The sequence below is a fragment of the Xenopus laevis genome, chromosome 2L (genome assembly GCF_017654675.1).
Source record: "Xenopus laevis strain J_2021 chromosome 2L, Xenopus_laevis_v10.1, whole genome shotgun sequence".
Classification (NCBI taxonomy): Eukaryota; Metazoa; Chordata; class Amphibia; order Anura; family Pipidae; genus Xenopus; species Xenopus laevis.
In genome coordinates, this window is record NC_054373.1 from 169,458,740 (window position 1) to 169,482,305 (window position 23,566).

General features: G+C 38.7%; 1 protein-coding gene across 1 annotated transcript in view; it reads right to left on the reverse strand.

Moving 5' to 3' along the window:
• LOC108707572 (platelet-derived growth factor D-like) overlaps positions 1 to 23,566 on the reverse strand; it is a 144,799-nt gene that overhangs the window by 10,362 nt on the left and 110,871 nt on the right. The window contains exons 6-7 of the mRNA XM_041582683.1: positions 4,512 to 4,710; positions 1,289 to 1,503 (exon numbers count right to left, since the gene is read on the reverse strand). Coding sequence (XP_041438617.1) covers positions 1,289 to 1,503; positions 4,512 to 4,710 — 414 coding nt within the window. The remainder of the gene's footprint in view (positions 1 to 1,288; positions 1,504 to 4,511; positions 4,711 to 23,566) is intronic.

A 23,566-nucleotide genomic window follows, 5' to 3' on the forward strand; every position in this document is an offset into this window, starting at 1 on the left:
AGAAATGAGATTCTCTTCATCAGGCCACTTAATCAATAGCCCCAGTAGAGTAACCATTGGATTGCTTAGAGCTTATTTTCACTGCTGAAACTTGACACTTTGAACATAATCCCTTTGGAATACTTTATACTATGTAACGGCACTAAAGAAAGCAAAAGATATTTCTCCAAATATTGTTCTTTGCTTGATTTGAAGAACATATCAAACAGGGATGGTTGAACCGGTAGCTCTTAATTTTTTCCTTAAAAAACTGCCCAGCATCAGCAAAAGCCTTCAACTTTCATTGGAATTCAGGGAGCTACAGTTTTTGACACAGCTTTCAAATTTAAATTTTCCAAAATTCAATAGTGAAAAAAAAAAATTACAATTGAAAATGAAGAGATGCTGAATAAAATAGCTAAATAACTAAGTAAAAAAAGCAAATAAAAAAATGAAAACCAATTGCAAATTGTCTCAGAATATCAGTTTCTATACATTTTACTAAAAGTTAACTCAAAGGTGAACAATCCCTTTAAATTCAATTGAGTTTTTCCATGACCACAATTTTTTTCCAACTGCTAGATATTTATGGAATGATTTGTATCTGAAAGACTCACATTAATTCACACTAAGGGGCCCATTCACTAAGTTCGAGTGAAGGAATAGAGGAAAAATAGTTCGATTTTCGAAGGTTTTTTTTGGCTACTTCGACCATTCGTTCGACTATTCGACCATTCGATAATCGAAGTACTGTCTCTTTAAAAATTTCTTCGACCCCCTAGTTCGCCACCTAAAACCTACCGAGGCCAATGTTAGCCTATGGGGAAGGTCCCCATAAGCTTTCCAAGTTTTTTATGATCGAAGGATAATACTTCGATCGATGGATTAAAATCCTTCCAATCGTTCGATCGTTAGATATTCGATATTCAATATTCGAAGTCGAAGGATTTAAATTCGCCAGTCGAATATCGAGGGTTAATTAACCCTCGATATTTGACCCTTGATACAGCTGCCCCTAAAAATAACTTGATCAGAAAAACCCTCATATTATAGAACAGCCTTCTACAGAAGCTCACCAGATTTTAGCTGCTAATTTTTTCCATTCAAATCTTTGATTCTTTCATATTGATAAATCTCAAAAATTCCAGGTCAATAAACTTAAAATGAAAAAATATTCAAATTTGTAATTAGCAATGATTTTTCTCAAATCAGAAAAAAAGCTCAAGTTTGAATTTAATACATTTGCATTGTGTATGCCATGGGTTGACCATGGTTGGTTTATCATTTTTGTATTATTTCATTGCCTCACCTCATGGTATTTTTTCACTGTTTTGCCAGCTGTACAAATACAAGATTTCCAGTTTGGTGTTCCGCAGCCACAGTTTCCTCCGCAGCGCTTGATGAGCAGGCATCGAGGAAAGAATACAGCATTGGTAATTTTTAATTCTTCTCTTAAATTCACTGTGTAATTTCTTGGAGTACAGCTGTAGCGCTTGACATCATCATTAAGTCTGTCCAAATTGACTACAAGATAAAATGATTCATTGTCAGGAAGCACAGGTCACTTGTCTGGAGAATTTGTGCACTTAGCTATCTGATTTGTACTGAACAAAGCCATTCAGTCTAATTCAGGATAATTTGGCATTGAGCAAATATAAAACATCAGCTTAAATCAAGTATTTTTTTTTAATATGATTTTACTATGTTACGGTCACTGATGTAGACATTTAAGCTGTTTAATAAATGTAAGTTTTAGGGTTTTTTTTTTTAGCTTTAAGTTGCTTGACATTTGAAAATTAAAGGGGACCCATCACCCAAAAAAATGATTCCAAATCCTATTTTATCATGCTAGTCAAGCAAAATAAACTTTAATTACACTGTATAAATTATTTGAATCTTGTTTCCATCAGTCTGGGAACTCATAATTATAGCAAGCAGGCGGGAGCCATTTTGTGGATACTGCTTTTAAGACAAGCCTTGCATCATCTCAGAATCTTGTTTGTGCAGCAAAATGGTGGACCCAATGCCCATCCCCATGCCCTGGCTACACATTTAAATGGTTAAGAAAACAGGGGAATATGGGGAGAGCAGTGACATCTAGAAAGTGCTGAATGGAGAGTGAAAGTAATTGCTTGCCCCGCCTCTATGCCTAAGGCATAGAGGAGGGGCAGGCAATATTTGATTGACAGCTGATATTTTTAAATGAGTTTAAAATGAACTATGAATGCTTTAATAAAAAATAGAAATTGGATTTCATATTTAATTCAAAAGGGACTTTTATTATACCGATTTTTGTGTCTGGGTGACAGGTCCACTTTAAGCATTATGAAATTAAACTTATTTAATTAATGAAATCAATATTATGACATGATGTTACACAAACACCTGGCATGAGGAACACAGTTTAAAGAGACTCTATTATAAAGAGATCAACTTTACCTGAAAATAATATATTTGTCTATAAATGGGCAAAGAAGAAAGTTCATTAATAATTCCAAATAAATTATAGGATTGTTTTACCAACAATATGGATTCATGCATTATATTTCTTCCTTGTCAATTCTAAACATCCTTGTCTTATTACTTACTGTGTTTGAATTACACATTCTATAGTGTAGTAGTGTCATATAAGCAAATATACTGTAACTAGACCCTGAGCAATTTTAAGTTAATTAAAAAGGGAGATATGGACAACAAAGGGTCTTTGGTTGTGGAAAAGATAAGAATTTGATTGTAGGGCATATATATGAACCGCGTTCCTACAGGAATCTGTTAATTTAGGTCTGGAACCAGGTACAGGGGTCATAACCTGTAATGCCCTGCTCTCAACCCTGGCTATAAAACACTGATAAGAGCCATGCCATATGGGAAAGTGAAACCTCACCATGTGGCCACTTAGAATACATATTAAAACCCCCAATAGGTGATGCCTAAGTCACACAAAAACATTAACTAAAACACAATAACTACCCCAGATTTCACACCATTAAAGCAATGGTATCAAAAACTGGTTATGGGTTTAATTCAATCTAAGATGTGAAATGGTACTCGGTTTATCAGATGGGAATATCTGAGCAGGGGCAGGGGTGATGTTTGGTGTGTATGGAACCAGTAGGAAAAGGCATGACTAATACATAGAATTTCTCTACTATGTCCCTGTAAGGAATTATGATTATTATATCTTTAGTCCAGTACATACTCACAGACTGTTATAAAAAAAACCCAAGCAGTGTCCTCCTAAAGGTCACTTCCCTTTCCTGAAGGTGTGGGGGAGTGTTTAGTTACCAAATGCCCCTGGAGTCTGTATAAATAGTCAGCTCTTCTGATTAAGAACCGGATTTACTTTGGAAGCACAATTTCGTTTGGGAGTACATACAGCTTTTTCCCGCTTGCCTCTAGGATCAGGAGATTCTATATTTTTGGGTGCAGTATAGGTTTTCTATTTGTTTTCCTTTTATTTTATAAACTGTTTACGATTATACACATTCAAGTATATATCAATTTGTAATATCTTTTTTTCTTACACCGTGACCAGGAAGCTATGGTCTATTTATTTGCTAGTAACTCCTTTTAGTGGCTGTGGAACCAATTGTTTTTAAATAATTGGGGGGTCTCTCAAAGTTCTGAAAGGAATGGCAGTGAGTGTTGTAGAATTTGTGTGTGTGTCGATCTGTATTTGGAGCACTGTTATGCTAGTTACACCTGTGGATAAGGCGGATGAGAGTCTGAGAGTGTGACCTCTTATAGCCACACATAAAGGCACATGCAAATAAGAGCATTTTCGTGACACTACCAAAGGCCACTCTGCTAAACAGTAAAGGAAAATTTTCAAAAATGCTATGTGTCATTTGATGAAGTAGCTCACACTACAGTCAAAATGTGTTAAACTGCAGCAACGTAGGGCTATTGTTTTATTTCCTAAATATGCTTTATTTGAAATCCTATTTTTCTAATTTAAATATGATGTTTGGCATTTGATTGGCTTTTCTGCAGCTTAATTGGCTGAACTTTCTCCTACATTTGCTGCTAATGAGAATAACCATGCTGAAATGCTTTTGTTCTCTGCTTTCTGTTATTATTCCGTCTTTAAATGTTTTGTTTATAAGGTTCATGGTTCTATGCATTTTATGTTCATCTCTGTTGCTTTTCTTGTTTTCTTTTATATGAGAAACTGACATACATTTCAGGGTCATCATTTTTATTTTTGCTCAGAATCAGATTTAATCCTTTGATGATGAATCAGCATCTCTGGCAAAAAAGGTGCAGAGTACCAATGACCTACATTCTATGTTTACACATTGGAGAGAATTAATTGGGACCAAAATCTTTGACTCTGCCTTTCTGCCCCATCCCCTGCTCTTACCCCATCACATCTCTACCATGCCTCTGCTACATTCACACTTCATTATAATCAGCCCCCTGGCAAATATGGACCCTGGGAGAGTACCTCAATAGGCCAAATGTTAAGACATTGCTAAGCAATGCATGTTACGGGATGGCTGCTTTTTTTGTTTTTGTTGTTGTATTCTCACCTTTCGATTTTTTTTCTTGAAATGTTCTCCCACGGAACTGAGATGTATCAGTATAGAGATTTTCTAGATCCTCCTGCCATGATTCGGGATTGAAATGTTTCAGTACCTCTTCAACTGTGTCAAACTGGGCAATGGTTTGGTCCAGTGCTTCAGTAGTAACAGTGGAACCAGTCACTGATGGTGAGTGATAGGACAGTTCCTAGGAATGGAACATATTACTTCATACAAAAAAAGTATCTTATAATATTTGTTTAGAAAAAATACAGATTTTGCTAGTTTGCCATAATTACACACCATTCTAAATTTACTATCAGCAATATCTATATACCAACAACAAGCCAAAAGTGGAAATGGAGTAATTATGTAATTTATTATGTCATTTTAATTACCAGGCAGAATAACCATTGTTGAATTTAAGGTGCCCGCCCTTTTGAAAGGAGGCATGGCCAGCTAAATGGAACTGTATATGCTTCAATGTTCCCAAAGTGCCTTCAATGTTCCCATTTTGCCGGTTTCATCTAAACATGGTGTTTGGACAGCTCCTTAGATAGGCTCCAATCCCTTTGATTGATGGTTTGGTAGACGTAAACTGTTTTTCTGCTTTTTTTCCTCCAAAACAACAGACCACATTAGTTAAAAGTATAAAAAAGTATAGAACATGTATTAACAAAACATGTTCCAGTCAAATATTCAATATTCACACAACATAGTCTTATGAACAAATGTGAAGTCTTGATTCAGACCGTTGGAGCAAAGAATCCAACGCTGGCTTTCCAAAATAACTTTTCTTCCACACATTTTCCAATTCTAAAACAGTGGTTGTTTGACATTTTCAGTTCAAGCCCCACTTGAAAGTCCAACATATGACCAGTACTCCAATTTTTGGCTGATGCCTCCCTCAGCTCAAAGAATACGTACAGATAAACCATTACTCTGCCCCATTTGTATTCTAGGGACTTTTCCCCATACGTATATATTTCCTACTCTAGAAAACAAACAAAGCACAGCTGCCTCTTATTGCAAATGAAGAAAAGCTTCAGTCAGTTTCAAACACCAACAACCACAGAGGGTAGCATTTGGGTGCACTCATGGGGGTTTCAACACAGATTGCCCCATGCAGCTGTAATATGTCCTTGCCGTAAACCATATTTGGGAGGCACCACTATCAGCTCTGCTTCATTCTATCCTACTCCATCAAATGAATGCACACTGGAGCTATTTATGCAGTGGAATGCAGCAGAACTGACAGGGATTGATGCAGATTCCTAGTCCAGGCCTACACCCTTAAATTCTAATCAATGGAGCTCCCACAAGACAGGCCAACACCTGATATCCATTTACCTTTTCCTAACTCCCTCCTGCATAGACTTCACAGCAGGACTTTTGCAGGGACAGAGAAGTCTTTAAAGTTTTTCCTACAAGTTCCCAAGTTGGAGACACAGCAGCAAATAAAGCAACCCTGGATTTATGAGAGCAGCAAATCCTATTAAGATCAAAGGGATAAACAAACTATATTTGGCAAGCAGCGTAGCAGATAGCTAAAGGCTGTCCTTACATTTGTACCATGAATTTATTAACCGCTGGCATGTTTCAGACTCCTTATGGCCATTAGTAGCATTGAGTGTATTAAGTTGTTTATAAATATAACAAAAAACAAAATGTGCAATGAATAAATATGTTGACTCATCACAGCAGAATATATTGTGTGCTCCCAAAAGACATCCACAGGCTACTTCTCATGACAGCATGGGAGACAGCTGCATGACTGCCTGTACATCTGTCTAAGCAGTTTCTGCCAAACACGCCGATGTACATGACAGGAGTAGTCTGACATCAACCTCTCTTTGGATTGTTTAGTACATTGTACTGATCCTATTTGTGATGCCAAAATTAGAATGGAAACAATCTATTTTTCCCTGGTCACTATGGCAGCACTCACACCTCTGGGTTATTCCCCGCCCTCGCTCTCAATAGGACAGAAACAATTAAGTTAATTAACCATGATTATATCTACACCCCCTTACCCTCAATCAGTGTCTTTTTTCTGTCCTCGCTTTTTAGAGAAGCCCTTTTTGTGGGTTGTATTTTTCTTTTGTGGCTCACGAGGACCCAGATTTGGGACCATATCCTGGGAAGTTTGCCTCTCTTCCTGGTTGGGCTATGCAGAGTGTTTCCTCCCAGAGGAGACCGGCTAGCCGATACCCCGTTATTAGGCAGCCCGGGGTTCATTAGGAGGTTCTTATACCTGTGTCTGAAGACCAGGTCTTTGGGGCGGCACTGTATTGAAGGAGGATTTCTTTCGGTAGTTACAGCGTGGCGCAGGGTTAAACGTCCTGCGTTCCACTTTGGACTCATGTGCGCAGGTTCGCATGTGAGGGGCGGAACAGGAAGCGATCGCATCGCAGGAGTTTGCGTTCCACTGAGGACGCATGTGCGCATGTGCGCATGTGCGCGAAGCAGGAAGTTAGGCGTATTGGTGGATTTGCGTTCCACAGCTAATAAGAAGCAGCCGTGACGTCACTGGCGGAGAGTGTTTGGCGAAAACGCTAATTCAGGCAGAAGGATTCTAACTTTACAGCTTCGGTTCAGACTGCAGCTTTGTGAGAGAGCGAATTTTTTTCAGGTAATGCTGTTCTTTGTTTGGGCAGTGTTTATTTGGCGTTACTGTGTAGTAAATGAATATCTTTGTTCTTAGAGATGACATCTCTACGTGATGTGCCTAGTAGCCCAGAAAATGCTGCCAATGATAATAGGAGGTGAGCCACTATTAGGTAAGTTATGTCGGTTCTAAAAGAGTGCATATTTTCTAACTTTGGGATTACATGTTATTTTCAGTGTGCCAATCCCAAGGAAAGCGGTCTCTAAAGAGAAGCACAGGATATGTGTGGCATGTGATAATCAAGCCCTTAAGCATTCAAAGTTATGTGACAGATGCACCAGAAGATTGGCAGGCGACGCTGCTGCAGATACAGCAGAAGTGATGAAGTGGATCAGAGAGGCCGTAACGGAAGGAGTAAACTTAGCCACTAGAAAGGTCAGAGAGGAGATGGTTTATTCATCACATGGGCCGTCCACAAGTTATTCCCATAGTGGATGTCAATCACCTGTGGATTCTGAGGAGGAAGATGTTATAGAGGAAATAGAAGGTTCATCTTTTCAGTTCACGTTAGTGGAACCGTTAATAAGGGCAGTGAGAGAACAGTTGGAGCTTCCAGAGAAACCAGAACAACAAGTATCATCCTCAAACCCTTTTAAATTCTTGAAGAGAGAGAAATCAACTTTTCCCTTGCATCAGGTAATAAAGGAGATTGTGGTTAAGGAGTGGAGTAAGACCGATACAAAGTTTCCTATCCCTCCAAAGCTCCAGAAGCTTTATCCTTTCTCGGCAGAGGAAGAAGTAATCTGGGATAAACCACCTAAGGTGGATGCGGCAGTTTCAAGGTTATCGAGAAAGACCCTATTACCTGTAGAGGATGTGATATCTTTTCTAAATCCCATGGATAGAAAGATGGAAGCATCTTTAAAGAAGACATATTTGGCTTTAGGAGCTACTTGTAGACCAGCTATAGCTTTGACGTCGGTATCAAGAGCAATGCAGATGTGGATACAGAATTTGGAGACAGCTTTAAAGGAAGGAGTGGATAGAAGAGATATTATTGAAGCTCTAGCGGAATTGAAATTATCAACTGATTTCATATCTGAGGCTTCAGTGGACCTGGTCAGATCCTCCTCTAGGGCAATGGCCTTATCAGTGGCGGCAAGAAGAGCTTTGTGGTTAAGAGCTTGGAGTGCAGACAAAGCTTCAAAGATGAATCTATGTAATTTGCCCTTTGAAGGTGAGATGTTATTTGGGGCAAAACTAGATGAGATAATTAAAAAGGTTACTGGCGGAAAAGAGTGTCTTTTTGCCACAAGAAAAGAAGCCTTTTAGATCATCAGGCTTTGGATTTGGGAGATCTTCCTTTCGAGACAAGGACACTAAGATTGAACAGAGGCAGACGAAACCATCTAGAGGAGGAGGACAATCATCCTATTGGAGAGGAGGACAATACTCTCTCTTTAAAAATCAGAGAGGTAGAGGGATGGAACCAAAGGCATCTAGAAAATTTTGAAGGTTTGGCAGTCCAAACTTCAAAGATACCCAGAAGATTGATACATTTTGCAGAAGTTTGGGCAAGGTCTATAACAGATCAATGGGTATTACAGACCATCAGTCGGGGATACTACCTGGAGTTCAGTACTACTCCGATTCACAATCAATTTATAATGTCAAAGATTCCCAAGATGAGGGAACAAAGGGAAATATTAAGCAGGTATGTGCAGCAGTTGTTGCAAGACGGAGCTATCCAGCCAGTTCCTCGGCAGTTTCAAGGACAAGGGATTTATTCAGCACTATTCATGCTACGCAAGAAGACAGGAGACTTTCGACCAGTGTTGGATCTAAGACCAATAAATGGATTCTTGAAGGTGGAGAGATTCAAGATGGAGTCAATTTTTTCGATCATAAAGGAGATCCGAAGAGGGGATTGGCTCCTATCTTTAGATTTGAAAGATGCCTATTTCCATATTCCGATAGCTGCTTCTCATCACAGGTTCCTAAGATTTGCGATAGATCAGGACAGGCATTACCAATTTGTGTGCCTCCCATTTGGACTGGCAACATCGCCTCGAGTCTTTTCGAAGATCCTTCAGTCTCTTATAGCGGAAATCAGAAGGAAGGGAATTCACATATTTCATTATCTAGACGATATTCTAATGAAATCACAGGATCCCGACAGTCTACTGCGAGAAAGAGACTATGTTATTCATTTTCTGCAGGATCATGGTTGGGTTTTCAATGTGCAGAAAAGTCAACTAGTTCCCACGCAGGATCTAGTGTATCTCGGTGCCAGGTTTCGTACAAGGCAAGGGGTTGTAGTCTTGCCAGAAGAAAAGAAGGAAAAGATAGAGCGTACACTAAAAGATCTAATAAAAAGAAAGTCGTGTTCAGCCAGAGAGATAAGCAGTGCATTGGGCCTTTTAATCTCAACATTTCCGATGCTGAAATGGGCGAGGTGGCATGTAAGGCCCCTACAAAGGATGTTTTTAAGTCAATGGGATCCAAGATTTCAAGATTGGAATCAGAGAATATGGATTCACGCTCAAGTAATGAAAGAGATGAAGTGGTGGTTAAGAAGAGAAAATTTGGCAAGAGGGCAAGTGTTGACGGAAATCACTTGGAAAGTTCTGACCACAGATTCCAGCCCTTTTGGGTGGGGAGCACACATAGACAATGTGTATTTCCAAGGTCGATGGTCAGAGGAGGAACAGATACTGCCAGCAAACATATTGGAGTTGAGGGCTGTGTGGAAAGCAATTCAGAAGTGCGAATGCTTAGTAAGAGGAACGTCATTGATGATAAGGATGGACAATGTGGCGGCAGTTGCTTATATAAGGAGACAAGGAGGTACTCGGAGCCACAGCCTCATGACAGAGCTGTACCCCATCATGTGTTGGGCGGAAGAGAATTTGAAGGAGATTTCAGCTCTACATCTACCAGGGAAGATGAATGTGGTAGCGGATTTCCTCAGCCGTTCAGTAGTAGACAAACACGAGTGGGGACTAAATCCGGAGATATTTACTCAGATCGTGAGGAGATGGGGAAGGCCAAAGGTAGATTTAATGGCCAGCCCAGCCAATCAGAAGGTAGACAAATTCTTCTCGAGGTACCGGTGTCCTCAAGCAGTAGCAGTGGATGCTTTCCATCAGTCCTGGAGCAGAGGTCTCCTATACATCTTTCCTCCCATACCTCTAATTCCTCGAATACTGAGGAAGATCAGAACGGACAAGGCGGATGTGATAGCCATCATTCCGGACTGGCCGAGAAGGCCATGGTACCCATTATTGAGGTCACTGATGATAGAGGAACCTCTTCAACTTCCTCAGAGAGAAGACTTATTGGTGCAGGGACCGGTCAAACATCCATGTCCACAAAGGTTATGCCTGAGGGCTTGGAGATTGAAAGGAGTAGATTGAGTAGGGAAGGATTTCCAGACTCAGTAGTGGAGACTATGATGTCAGCTAGAAAATTGTCAACAAACAGAACTTATAACAGAGTTTGGCAGATATTTTCACTTTGGCTTTCCTCAAGAGAAGTAAATGTGGAACAAGTTACGATTGCTCAGATCTTAGAATTTCTTCAATTAGGGTTTGAGAAGGGACTAAGTCTCAGAACACTAAAGTTACAAGTTTCCGCTATATCAGCACTAACAGGAAGGCAATGGGCTAAGGAGGAGAACATAATAAAATTTATGTCAGGAGTTATGCATTTAAGGCCTCCAAAGAGGGTCTTTTCTGCTACATGGGATTTACCGTTAGTGTTGCAGGCTCTTACTAGAAGGCCTTTTGAACCCATACAGGAGATATCGGATATCAATCTTACGGTAAAGACTCTTTTTCTTACAGCAATAACGTCCTCAAAAAGAGTAAGTGATTTGCAGGCCTTTTCAACTGAACCTCCGTTTACAGTCATTCAGCCACATCAGGTGATTTTGAGGCCGGTTCCGGAATATCTACCTAAGGTAGTATCTACTTTTCATATAAATCAGGAATCAATATTACCTGCATTTTTTCCAGAGCCTACTTCAGAACAGGAAAGAGTGTGGAACACTCTGGATCTGGTGAGGTGCATATCAGAGTATCTGAAGAGGTCAAAGAGATGGAGAAAAACTAAGAGACTATTTGTAGTCCCTGAAGGTAACAGAAGGGGACAGGCAGCTTCGGTGGTTACACTGAGCAGATGGATAGTAAAATGCATTCACATGGCTTACCAATCGACGGGGTGTCAGATTCCAAAAGGGATAAAGGCACACTCCACTAGAGCGCTGAGTGCTTCTTGGGCGTTGCAGGCAGAAGCAACATTGGAGCAGATTTGCAAATCTGCATCTTGGTCTTCAGCGAAGACTTTTTTGAGACATTATCATGTTAATTTGTTTTCCTCAAGTGAGGCTTTAGTTGGCAAGAAAGTGTTGGAAGCAGTAAAGACTGCAAAATAAATACTGCCTGTCTAGAGGTTGTGTAGTTTGTCTTTATTTCCCACCCTGTCTTATTGCTTGGGTACAGACCCAGAGGTGTGAGTGCTGCCATAGTGACCAGGGAAAACAAAAAATTTATTCCATACTTACCGTAATTTTGTTTCCTGGTTACTATGGGCAGCACTCACACCAAACCCTCCCAAAGGTTAAGAGCTCGGACTTACAAGACACTGATTGAGGGTAAGGGGGTGTAGATATAATCATGGTTAATTAACTTAATTGTTTCTGTCCTATTGAGAGCGAGGGCGGGGAATAACCCAGAGGTGTGAGTGCTGCCCATAGTAACCAGGAAACAAAAATTACGGTAAGTATGGAATAAATTTTTTGTTATATATTGTAGCTCTAAGAGAACTCAGTGTAGAGTTATCGACACTTGGACAAAGTAATTTTCGAAATATATTTATATATTATATATAATTATGTATATACTTTCTCTATATAGGACTCTTCCTTATTCTAAGGCTCCAAGGAATATAAATAGCTGCTCCTATCAACCTCTAATTTCTGTCTGTAAAGGTGGCCATAGACGCACCAATAATATCGTACAAAAGAAATCTTCGTACGATATTCGGTGCGTGTATGGTGGGAGGCGAGCCGACCGATATCGGCAGATGACTTGGATATCGGCCAGAAATTTTTGATTGGGTGCCTTTGAAGGGACACAAACATCGGCAATTGTTAGTGCTGAATGGTCCCATACAAGTAGAATTCTATTGTTTCTACCTGTTTATCTGACGATCCAGCTCTACACTTGTGTATTGAAATTAACAATCTTTCCTAGAAAGATCTTTTCCAGGAAAGATTGTAATTGTAACGTCTATGGCCACCTTTAGTCACATATCCGCTTAGCTGTGTATTAAAAGGGAATTTGGGAAATGTATTCTCTAAGACTTTCTCTAAAGGAGCTGTGTATGTTTGTTGGTTCAACCAAGAATTGACTTTGTAGGGCCATGTTGTTGACTCAACCATCACACCTTGGGCAGATTCTGGGAAGAAAAAAGTAAACACTGATGCAAAGGTTCCCTATCCCCTGTTCATCCATAATGCCATGATAATCCCATTAGGTTCACATGAAACGCATATCACCAAATCAAATTAAAAGCCCCAAAATTTGCCAAAATGCATCCTCTGGAATTCATTGGATCCTAAAAATGGATGGAGGCAAATGTTGAGCAAATCTGCAAATTCTACTGATCCCATAATTAATGCAGAGAAAGGGGAAAAAACTGACATTGTTTTACATTTGCTCTAGAAAAAGAAAAAAAGTGTGCCACTGGTCCACGTGGACCAGTTTATGGGTTAACACTATAGTGCTCATTTACTAAGCCAAGTATAAAAACATACACAAATAGCCATTCCAGAAAAATAGCGCGTACCCACAAAATAATGCACAGAATTATTGAATAGTGTAATTTCTAGTGGCTTTATTTTCCCTGGAAATTACTGTGACAATCAAGACACTGATAAGACCTAGTTAAGTATATTTTGTATAACAATAATTTCCTGCCATGTGGATAATAAATAAATGTCCTTCCTGTGCGCTACCATTCTCTTAAAAGTGCAACACTAATTAATGTACAATTTACATACTGTAACGAAGGTTTGCCACTCTGGTATCTGATGTATCGAGCAGCAGGCACAATCATTCTGGAAGTCTACTTTATTTGCATTTGCTCTCCTTTAGTAAATGAACCATAAAGGTTCCAGCTTGTGTTGCACAGGACAATTAATGACCTCCCCTTCTACGTAGAATCCAGAAGAGTCCCATTCCTGAACCCCTTCTTCTTTTAAATATCCCAGTAACATTATGCATGGAGTCCAGGATGACCCTTGCAAGGAAATTAAATAGAATGTGCCTCCAAAATTTTTGTTTACCAATAGTAGAATAGATCATTATAAATCTGCAGAAAAACTGCAGTATTTTTAAAAAAGATTTTCAGAAAAATAATGGCTAATTTTACCAATACCAAAATATAGCCCTAGCAGCAGCAACAAAGCTATTATTTTCTCTCAAGCTAAGTAGATTTGCAGTTTATGACTCCATCGCAGCAAGCAGCCGTATCATGGTAACATAGTTATTGAGGTTGAAAATAGATGAAAAGTCCAAAATGTTTAACCTTTGAAAAGCCCTCTCTGTGTTGATGCAACTGTTTGTCCATGAATAGTGATGGGTGAATAAGTTTGTCTATAACAGATTCGTGGCAAATTTCCGCATTCTGCCCTGTGAAAATTCCCCGGCATCAAAAGATTTTGGACGCACGCCTGAAAAGTCGCTTGCGTCAAAATCGCATTGTGTCAACACTATTCGGACGTCCATTGACTTTAACGTCAGCGTCAACATTTTTTGACGCAAGCGACTTTTCAGTTGAGCGTCCAAAATTAGACTCGTGCATCAATTTTAGATTTTCATCATTTTTTGCACAAATTTTTTGCTGTTTCGCGAATTTCACTGGAAATTTCAGAATTTTTCAGCAAAGTGAAATGGGAGAAATTCGCCATTACTATTCATGGATTAATTGGTTCCGACTTCTGCGCGGGTTAATTGCACTTTATTGGGGGAACTATGGACATGATTGATGAGATTGCGGGGAGAAAATCGTCACTTGTTTTTAGATGCTTTTAAATAAGTCTGAATTTGCTGTATTTTGAAATAAAGATTATTATTTTCTATATTTGAGTGTCGTTGGTACAGATTCTTAGCTCTACTACAACATCTGTAGTGTGGGTTGTTTGTGCTCTTTTATCTTTAAATGTAGTCTCCTGTTTTGCCTCTCTATCTAGCTATTAATGGTTTAGACTAATGTTGCGGTGCACAGGCTTAAAGGGGTTGTTCACCTTCAAACAACTAGTTGTTATCAGATAGATCACCAGAAATAACGACTTTTTCCAATGACTTTCTATTTTCTATGTGTCACGGTTTTTCTAATATTGAAGTATAAAGTGTCATTTCTCTCCTTCTGAAGCAGCTCTGGGAGGGGGGGTCGCCGATCCTGTAAACTGTTCTAAATTGATACATTTAGTTGATACATTTCTTATCTTTGTCCCTGCTGAGCAGAATCTCTGGGTTTCATTACAGGCAGCTGTTAGAATTGATACAATTGTTGCTGATACTCCAGAGATGCTGCTGAGAAATGTATCAACTAAATGTTGCAAAATTGTAACAGTTCAGAATCTGCACCTGGATTACTGAGCTGCCAGACTCAAACACCAGAGACACGAACATTCAACTTTAAACTTAGATTTTGGAAAAAACTTAAAAAATAAATAATGGAAAGTAATTGGAAAAAGTCATTATTTCTAGGGAACAATCTAAAAACAACTAAATTGAAAAAAGTGTTTCAAGGTGAACAACCCCTTTAACTTTCTTCTTATTGCATACACAGGGCAACACTACTTTTTAGCAAGTGAGGGAATACAGGGTTATGGAAGATAGCTCATAGTACAAGTTGATCCAGGGACTGGTCGGATTTTGGAGTAAGGAAGAAAAATGGTGAACTCGTTGTCGAACTCGATGTTGAACTCGATAGAAGTGTCTTTTTTCAACTTAACTTGCTGGGGCTCATTTATAAACTTTGTGCAGGGCACAGTGAACATATTTGCCCTGTGCATGGTTATTTTTATAAAGCTCGATAAGAGTGGTGTACCTAATGTGTAAACAGAATTGCAAATTTTTTTTTTCACACTGCAAATGTCCATAAGAGCTTTTCATATATGGCGAAAAATGCAAATTGCGAATACTCTGCGTGTGAGTTATGCCACAACTTTGGTGCTGGAGAAAATATTTGCAAACCAATTTCACAAACTGTGAATTTAAGGGGTTATTTACTAAACTCTGAATGCAAAAATCATGAAAATGTTTAGATTTTTTTAAAATCACGAATTTTTCGGAATTTATTAAACCCCAATTATGGAAAAGTCAGAATCAGAAAATCCGGCATCTCAGACCTGTTGAGGTTTCATATAAGTCAATGGAAGAAGTCCCAGTGATTTTTTTGATGTGCTTTGGGTTTCGTGCAATACCCCGAAAAAATCGTGAAAATATGATTTTTTTCCTGTAAAGCAAATTTTCAGGAAAATGTCATAATAAATAAGCGTAAAAAACCAGAGCAGATTTGATCAGAGTTTGTAGCAGAAAATATAGAGATAAATTCTGACTTTGATAAATAACCCCCTAGTTTACTGTTAACGCTACTTTCGCGCACAACAACCTCGCACACTCGGCGCACTGACGGAAACACCCGTCTCTTTTGTGAAAATTTATTCACAATGCGGATTCGCAAATACCCGAAAGACAGGCACAGCAGTGCAATATTTTAGCGTTCAGGAAAAAGCATGGGCAATACAACCATTTGCGAACAAAAACGCGATGCGCCAACTTTATAAATGACCCCCACTATGTTACTATAGTGTACAGCAGGTGTACAGGTCAGTTATGTAGTATGATAATCCAGATTAAATTTCAATTTGTTCTCTTTACAGATCACAGAGAATGGATAACAATGGAAGCTTCACTAACCTACTGCCTCCTGTGCTTTATTGAAGACAAATATACTGTAGCATATTTCGCAGATGACATGTGCAGGTCATATCCTAATGATTTAAAATTATTTTCATAATTGCTTGTAATGACAAACTGGATTTTCAAGTGTTCATGTTCTGTACAAAGCAGAGTGTGCTGCACTGTAACTGTATTTTATTGTTTGACATAACAATGATGCTGATGTGCAGCTGTAGCCATGGCTATATTTGTATTTAGCTTTATAAATTAATGGCCTTGATGTCTCATAGAAGATGATAGATACCCCCAGACACTCAACTCCCCTATAAAAACATATGTTGCTTAGGGAAGACAGCTTTACATGGGACAGAACAAATTCATTTTGAGTAGCTTAACAAGCAAGTCAAAATCAAAGTATTAATGGCAGTAACGAGGCACCTTGCAGCCATACAGATGTGACACATTAATTATCCTGCATACTTGTTTAATACCCTGGGTGAATTTCCACTAAACCTGTAATTTGGAACTCCGTTAGATGGTATATATAGATTTTGCTTAATCCTTTTTTTGGGGACATGCAACAGAGAAAGGCATTGCTCCATTAACCATTACAGTTCCTTGTAGAATATATGGCCATGTAATATATGGCAATTATTGAAAACTAAGAAGACTGCAAAAGAAAAAGAGCTGCAACCTCACCTATGGTTCTTAAAATACCCTTATGCTAACATAATGTGAGCATGTCAACGACTATAGGGGGCACAAGAAGCCCACACATTCAGGAATTTCTGGTTTTGACTCCAAATATGTTGAACAAAGCACAGAGGTACATAGTTTTGGGACTTAGTGCATCCGGATGCAGCTGTTTTTCTATGAACTAATTGGTTCTGCATGGGTTAATTGCACTTTATTGGGGGAACTACGGACATGATTTTGTTGAGATTGGGAGAGAAAATCGCCACTTGTTTTAAGATGCTTTTTACCAAGTCCGAATTTGCTGTATTTTGAAATAAAGAATGATTATTATTTTCTATATTTGAGTCTGCGTTGGCACACACTCTTAGGGGCCGATTCACTAAGGGGCCGATTCACTAAGCTCGAGTGAAGGATTCGAATGAAAAAAATTCGAATTTCGAAGTATTTTTTGGGTACTTCGACCATCGAATTGGTTAAATTCGTTCGAATTCGAACGAAATCGAACGATTCGAAGTAAAAATCGTTCGACTATTCGACCATTCGATAGTCGAAGTACTTTCCCTTTAAAAAAAACTTCGACCCCCTACTTCGGCAGCTAAAAGCTACCGAAGTCAATGTTAGCCTATGGGGAAGGTCCCCATAGGCTTGCTAACCTTTTTTTGATCGAATCGAAGGATTTTCCTTCGATCGTTGGATTAAAATCCTTCGAATCGTTCGATTCGAAGGATTTAATCGTTCGATCGAACGAAAAATCCTTCGATCGATCGAACGCAGGATTAGCGCTAAATCGTTCGACTTCGATATTCGAAGTCGAATGATTTTAGTTCCCAGTCGAATATCGAGGGTTAATTAACCCTCGATATTCGACTATTGATGAATCAGCCCCCAAGGGTCGAATATCGAGGGTTAATTAACCCTCGATATTCGACTGGGAATTGAAATCCTTCGACTTCGAATATCGAAGTCGAAGGATTTAGCGCTGATAGTACGATCGAACGATCGAAGGATAATTCCTTCGATCGAACGACTAAATCCTTCAAATCGTTCGATTCGAAGGATTTAAATCCAACGATCTAAGGAATATCCTTCGATCAAAAAAAGTTAGGCAAGCCTATGGGGACCTTCCCCATAGGCTAACATTGACTTCAGTAGCTTTTAGATGGCGAACTAGGGGGTCGAAGTTTTTTTTAAAGAGACAGTACTTAGACTATCGAATGGTCGAATAGTCGAACGATTTTAAGTTTGAATCCTTCGATTCGAAGTCGTAGTCGAAGGTTGAAGTAGCCCATTCGATGTTCGAAGTAGCCCAAAAAAAACTTTCGAAATTCGAAGTTTTTTTACTTCAAATCCTTCACTCAAAGTTAGTGAATCGGCCCCTTAGTGCATCTGCAGCTGTTTTTCTATGAACTAATTGGTTCTGCACGGGTTAATTGCACTTTATTGGGGGAACTATGGGCATGATTTTGTTGAGATTGGGAGAGAAAATCGCCACTTGTTTTAAGATGCTTTTTACAAAGTCCGAATTTGCTGTATTTTGAAATAAAGAATGATTATTATTTTCTATATTTGAGTCTGCGTTGGCACAGACTCTTAGCTCTACTTCTGCATCTGTAGGGCGGGTTGTTTGCGCTCTATTTTCTTAAAATTTGGTCTCCTGTTTTGCATCTCTATCTACCTTTCAATAGTTTGACTATCATTGAGGTGCACAGACTTAACTTTCCTCTTATTACATATGGAGGGCAACACTACTTCGCCAGATGCCCTGCCTGATAGTTCAACAAATTTAGGGTCAAAACCAAGAACCAACAATAGATGGCTAGCAAAGCACAGAGGTAGTCAATGGTGTCTTGTTTCTATCTATCAGAATTCATTGCCATGGGAAAAAATGTGACACAAATTGGCTTGCATTGAAGTACATTAAAGGAGAACTGAACCCTAAAAATTAATGTGGCTAAAAATGCCATATTTTATATACTGAACTTATTGCATCAGCCTAAAGTTTCAGCTTGTCAATAGCAGCAATGATCCAGGACTTCAAACTTGTCACAGGGGGTCACCATCTTGGAAAGTGTCTGTGACACTCACATGCTCAGTGGGCTCTGAGCAGCTGTTGAGAAGCTAAGCTTAGGGGTCGTCACTAATTATACAGCAGAAAATGAGCTTCCCTGTAATATAAGCTGATGCTACAGGGCTGATTATTAAATTCTGATGCTAATTGCTCTGGTTTCTGAGCTGCCATGTACCAATATTTATAATAATAATAATAATAATTATAATAATATATATTCAGTATATTGGGAATTGGTCCCTAAGATCAGTAAGTGACAGCAGCACAGAGCATGTGCAGTGAATCAGCAGAAAAGAAGATGGGGAGCTACTGGGGCATCTTTGGAGACACAGATCTTTACTGCTAAAGGGCTGTGGTTGCCTTGGGCTGGTACAGAAGCACAAAACATAATGTACAACATTTCTAGCTACTTCTTTAGTTATGCAATCCCAAATCCCCAGCTAGAAGAACTATATTTGTCTTCAACAATAGCAATCAACATGACAGGTGTAATTGAATAGATACAGACCAAATCCCATCCAGTCACACAAGGAAGGTTCATTTAGAGGAGACATTTGGTAGACGAAGCCCAAAGTATTCTTAGTCTTCTCAACTGACCAAGATGATATAGGCTTGTGTTTACAGTATGTTGAATTCTGTTTAATTTACAATATTGTATGGTGGTATAACCACAGAAATAAAAATGGGATCCTATACTTAATTCTATCCAAAGAAAAGGAAACTGAACAGAAACAGAATAGTCAAGAAACAAGCATCCAATATATTTTCAAGAGATATTGTTTTGTAGACAGAGGAATGAAGGAGTATTGCATTTTCAGCTAGAGCTTGAAGCTAGATCAGGCGTGTATTTCTCTCTCTACCTGACCATAAATGTAAAAGTAGCTCTGCCAATCTGACAATGTACCCGTATGAACTACAGACCCTCCAGATTTCATCAAGTGACATATTTCATTCACAGTGTATTAACTTCTGTTAGTAGCAGTAGCAGAAGATGTTCTCTAAGGTGAGCAAACCGATCTTGTTTCAGTTGAAGTTTTATCGTCACGTATCAACACCCTAAATAGTAGAGGACTATATGTTTCTGCTGTAGCGCAGTATTTTACCCAGTTAAACCTGTAGCCAACATTTCAATGTATTTCCCTCCATCCATTGTAAATTCCAACTGCTGAACAACTTTCCATGGATTTTACTTATTGAAGGTTGCAATACCTGGGGATCTGAGATATGTAAAGAAGAAGATACCTGGGTATCCGGGTATCCAATCGAAGGGATTTTATAGGGTCTCCTCGTGGTGATTTAAAAAAAGATTTTTCATTCATTTATTAATTAAGTAATTCATATATTGTATTGGCACTTTGCTAATATAATATTAATGAAGTTTAGTAATTAATACAGATTGAATTTATGTAGGACAAAATGAGATTTCACATTACCAAGTTTAGTAGGTAATAATGGAAGGGTTAACTTTTTGAAAGGAGGTAACAGAGATCCGCCAGCCTTTTACATTGTTAACTGCAAGTTATTATAGAATATGTTGCAAATATGTTCTCACTTAAATACAACGTGACCGGTAAAGTTTTTATGCACTAGCGAGAGAGACAGGTAGGGGCTGATTCACTAAGGGTCGAATATCGAGGGTTAATTAAACCTCGATATTCGACTAGGAATTAAAATCCTTTCGACTTCGAATATCGAAGTCGAAGGATTTAGCGCAAATACTGCGATCGTACGATCGAAGGATTATTCCTTCGATCAAACGATTAAATCCTTCGAATCGAACGATTAAGTCCTTCGAATCGAACGATTCGAAGGATTTTAATCCAACGATCGAAGGAATATCCTTCGATCAAAAAAACTTAGGAAAGCCTATGGGGACCTTCCCCATAGGCTAACATTGACTTCGGTAGCTTTTAGCTGCCGAAGTAGGGGGTCGAAGTTTTTTTTAAAGAGACAGTACTTCGACTATCGAATGGTCGAATAGTCGAACGATTTTTAGTTTGAATCCTTCGATTCGAATTTGTAGTCGTAGTCGAAGGTCGAAGTAGCCCATTCGATGGTCGAAGTAGCCCAAAAAATACTTCGAAATTCGACGTTTTTTTACTTCGAATCCTTCACTCGAATTTAGTGAATCGGCCCCGTAGTATCATCAGTACAGGCTACCAAAACATGTAGGAGGTTATTTATCAAAGATCTAGTTTGCGAGGTTTTTGAAACATCGAATAAGTTTTAGGCTCGAATGTGTTCTTATTTATGAAATACTTGAATGCAAAAAACTCAAATCAGTGTAATAAGAGTGAAAACTCAAATACTTAAATTTATTGAGTTTTCGGCAGAAAAAAACTTCAAACTAACGATGCACCGAATCCACTATTTTGGATTCGACCAAACCCCTGAATCCTTCATGAAAGATTTGCAAATTAGGATTCAGATTCGGTTCGGCCAGGCAGAAGGATTTGGCTGAATCCGAATCCTGCTGAAAAAGGTTAAATCCTGGCCAAATCCCGAACGGAATCCTGGATTTGGTGCATCCCTACTTGAAACGCTCAAATTTATTGAGTTTTCAAGCTCAAACAACTAAAAAATACCTAGAACATCATGAAGGCTACAAACACCATTAAATGGTTTAAGGAACCTCTGCCATTGACTTCTACATGTGTTAGCTGGAGTATTTTTGGATTCAAGCTATTTACAGTTCAAGGTATAATAAATCTCAAAAAACCTGACAGTTTTTTTAAACCTGAAAAATTTACATTTTAGTTTTACCCGAAAATTCGAGTTTTTAACAAAAACTACCCTCAAAAACTCAAATTTCTAGGGAAAAACACAACTCAACCTTTAATAAATATCCCACATAATGTAAACAAATGTTGCCTGGCACTAATGGCTACTATTGATGAGCACATTTTTTCGCCAACCATGTATTCACAGCGGAAATCTGCGAATTTTAAAGCAAAACCGTGGCAAATAAGTCAACTTTAATGCATTTGGACAAAAATGTCGTCATAAGAAAAAATGCTCATTGACTTTAATGTATTTGGTCAAAAAAGGGGCAGAGACTAAAAAGTTGCCACAGAAAAAACTCCCACTTTAATGCATTTGGAGAGAGAAAAATTGTCACGCGTGTAAAAAATTGTTGCTCATAAAAAAATTGACACCCATTGACTTTGACACGTTTCGTAAATATTTTGCCATTTTGTTAATTTTTTCCGTTTCTCAAAATTTTTGGACAAAGTAAAACGGGACAGATTCACTCATCACTAATGGCTACCACGTGGGTATGTTAGATGACTAAATTTCCTATAATATAATCTTTTCTACAGTCATTTTATAGGATATCAAGTTCAAGGTGCCATAGGTCCTAGGGCTTTGGCTTTACGTTGTAGGCTGGTTGATTGGCCAATATTTGTATAAAAGAAGAAAAAGAACCTTGGAAACACATGAAACAAATTGAAATATTTTCTATTGCAAGAAACTGAACTTTTAGAAGAAACACAGACTCACACACACACACAGTTAAAACCACATCCATCTAGATTAAACTGAAGGGATGTATATTTTTCCTAATTATGTGATTTCGGATTCATTAATTTCAGTTTAAGTCTGCAAACTCACACAAGTAATAAATTGAGAGCAATTAGCCTCTGGATTGGTTCTGCATAAAGGGAAGTCAGACGATTTGTCCATTTAACAGATACTAAGTGATACTAAGTACATATAATAACTCAAACTGTAGTGTGATCTGATGCAATCAAATAGCAATGAGAAAGCTGGGGATGTGGAATAAGCAGTGGCCGCCATGTTGTTCATAAGGAAAACAAGAGACTGGTCACTTCTTCCTGTGACTAACATAGTAATGAAGAACAAATGGATGACAGCGATTAATTGCCATTATGGACAATGGATCTCATGCAAATCACACCACCTCGTTTTCTGCTGAATGCATTTTTTTAGTGGTGAGAATTCTTGCGGCAACATTTTGCCACGTTTCTTTGGGGAAAAACTTCACCTGTGGTTAATTGCCACAAATTGATGCTTATCAATAAAAGCCAGCCTACCATTGAAAAATTAGCCCTATAATTTCTTCAAATGACTTGGGACAGATGCCCCAGTCCATATACAGTAATGGGACCTGTTATCCAGAATGCTTGGGACCTGGGGTTTCCCGGGTAATGGATCTTTCCATAATTTGGATCTTCATACTTTAAGGGGCCGATTCACCAAGGGTCGAATATCGAGGGTTAATTAACCCTCGATATTCGACTGGGAATTAAAATCCTTCGACTTCGAATATCGAAGTCGAACGAATTTTAGCGCAAATAGTTCAATCGAACGATCGAATGATTATTACTTCGATCGAACAATAAAATCCTTCGAATTGAACGATTCGAAGGATTTTAATCCAACGATCGAAGGAATATCCTTCGATCAAAAAAACGTAGGAAAGCCTACGGGGACCTTCCCCATAGGCTAACATTGAGTTCGGTAGCTTTTAGATGGCGAACTAGCGGGTCGAAGTTTTTTCTTAAAGAGACAGTACTTCGACTATCGAATGGTCGAATAGTCGAATGATTTTTAGTTTGGATCCTTCGATTCGAAGTCGTAGTCGAAGTAGCCCATTCGATGGTCGAAGTAGCCCAAAAAACACTTTGAAGTTTTTTTACTTCGAATCCTTCACTCGAAGTTAGTGAATCGGCCCCTAAGTCTAATAGAAAACCATGTA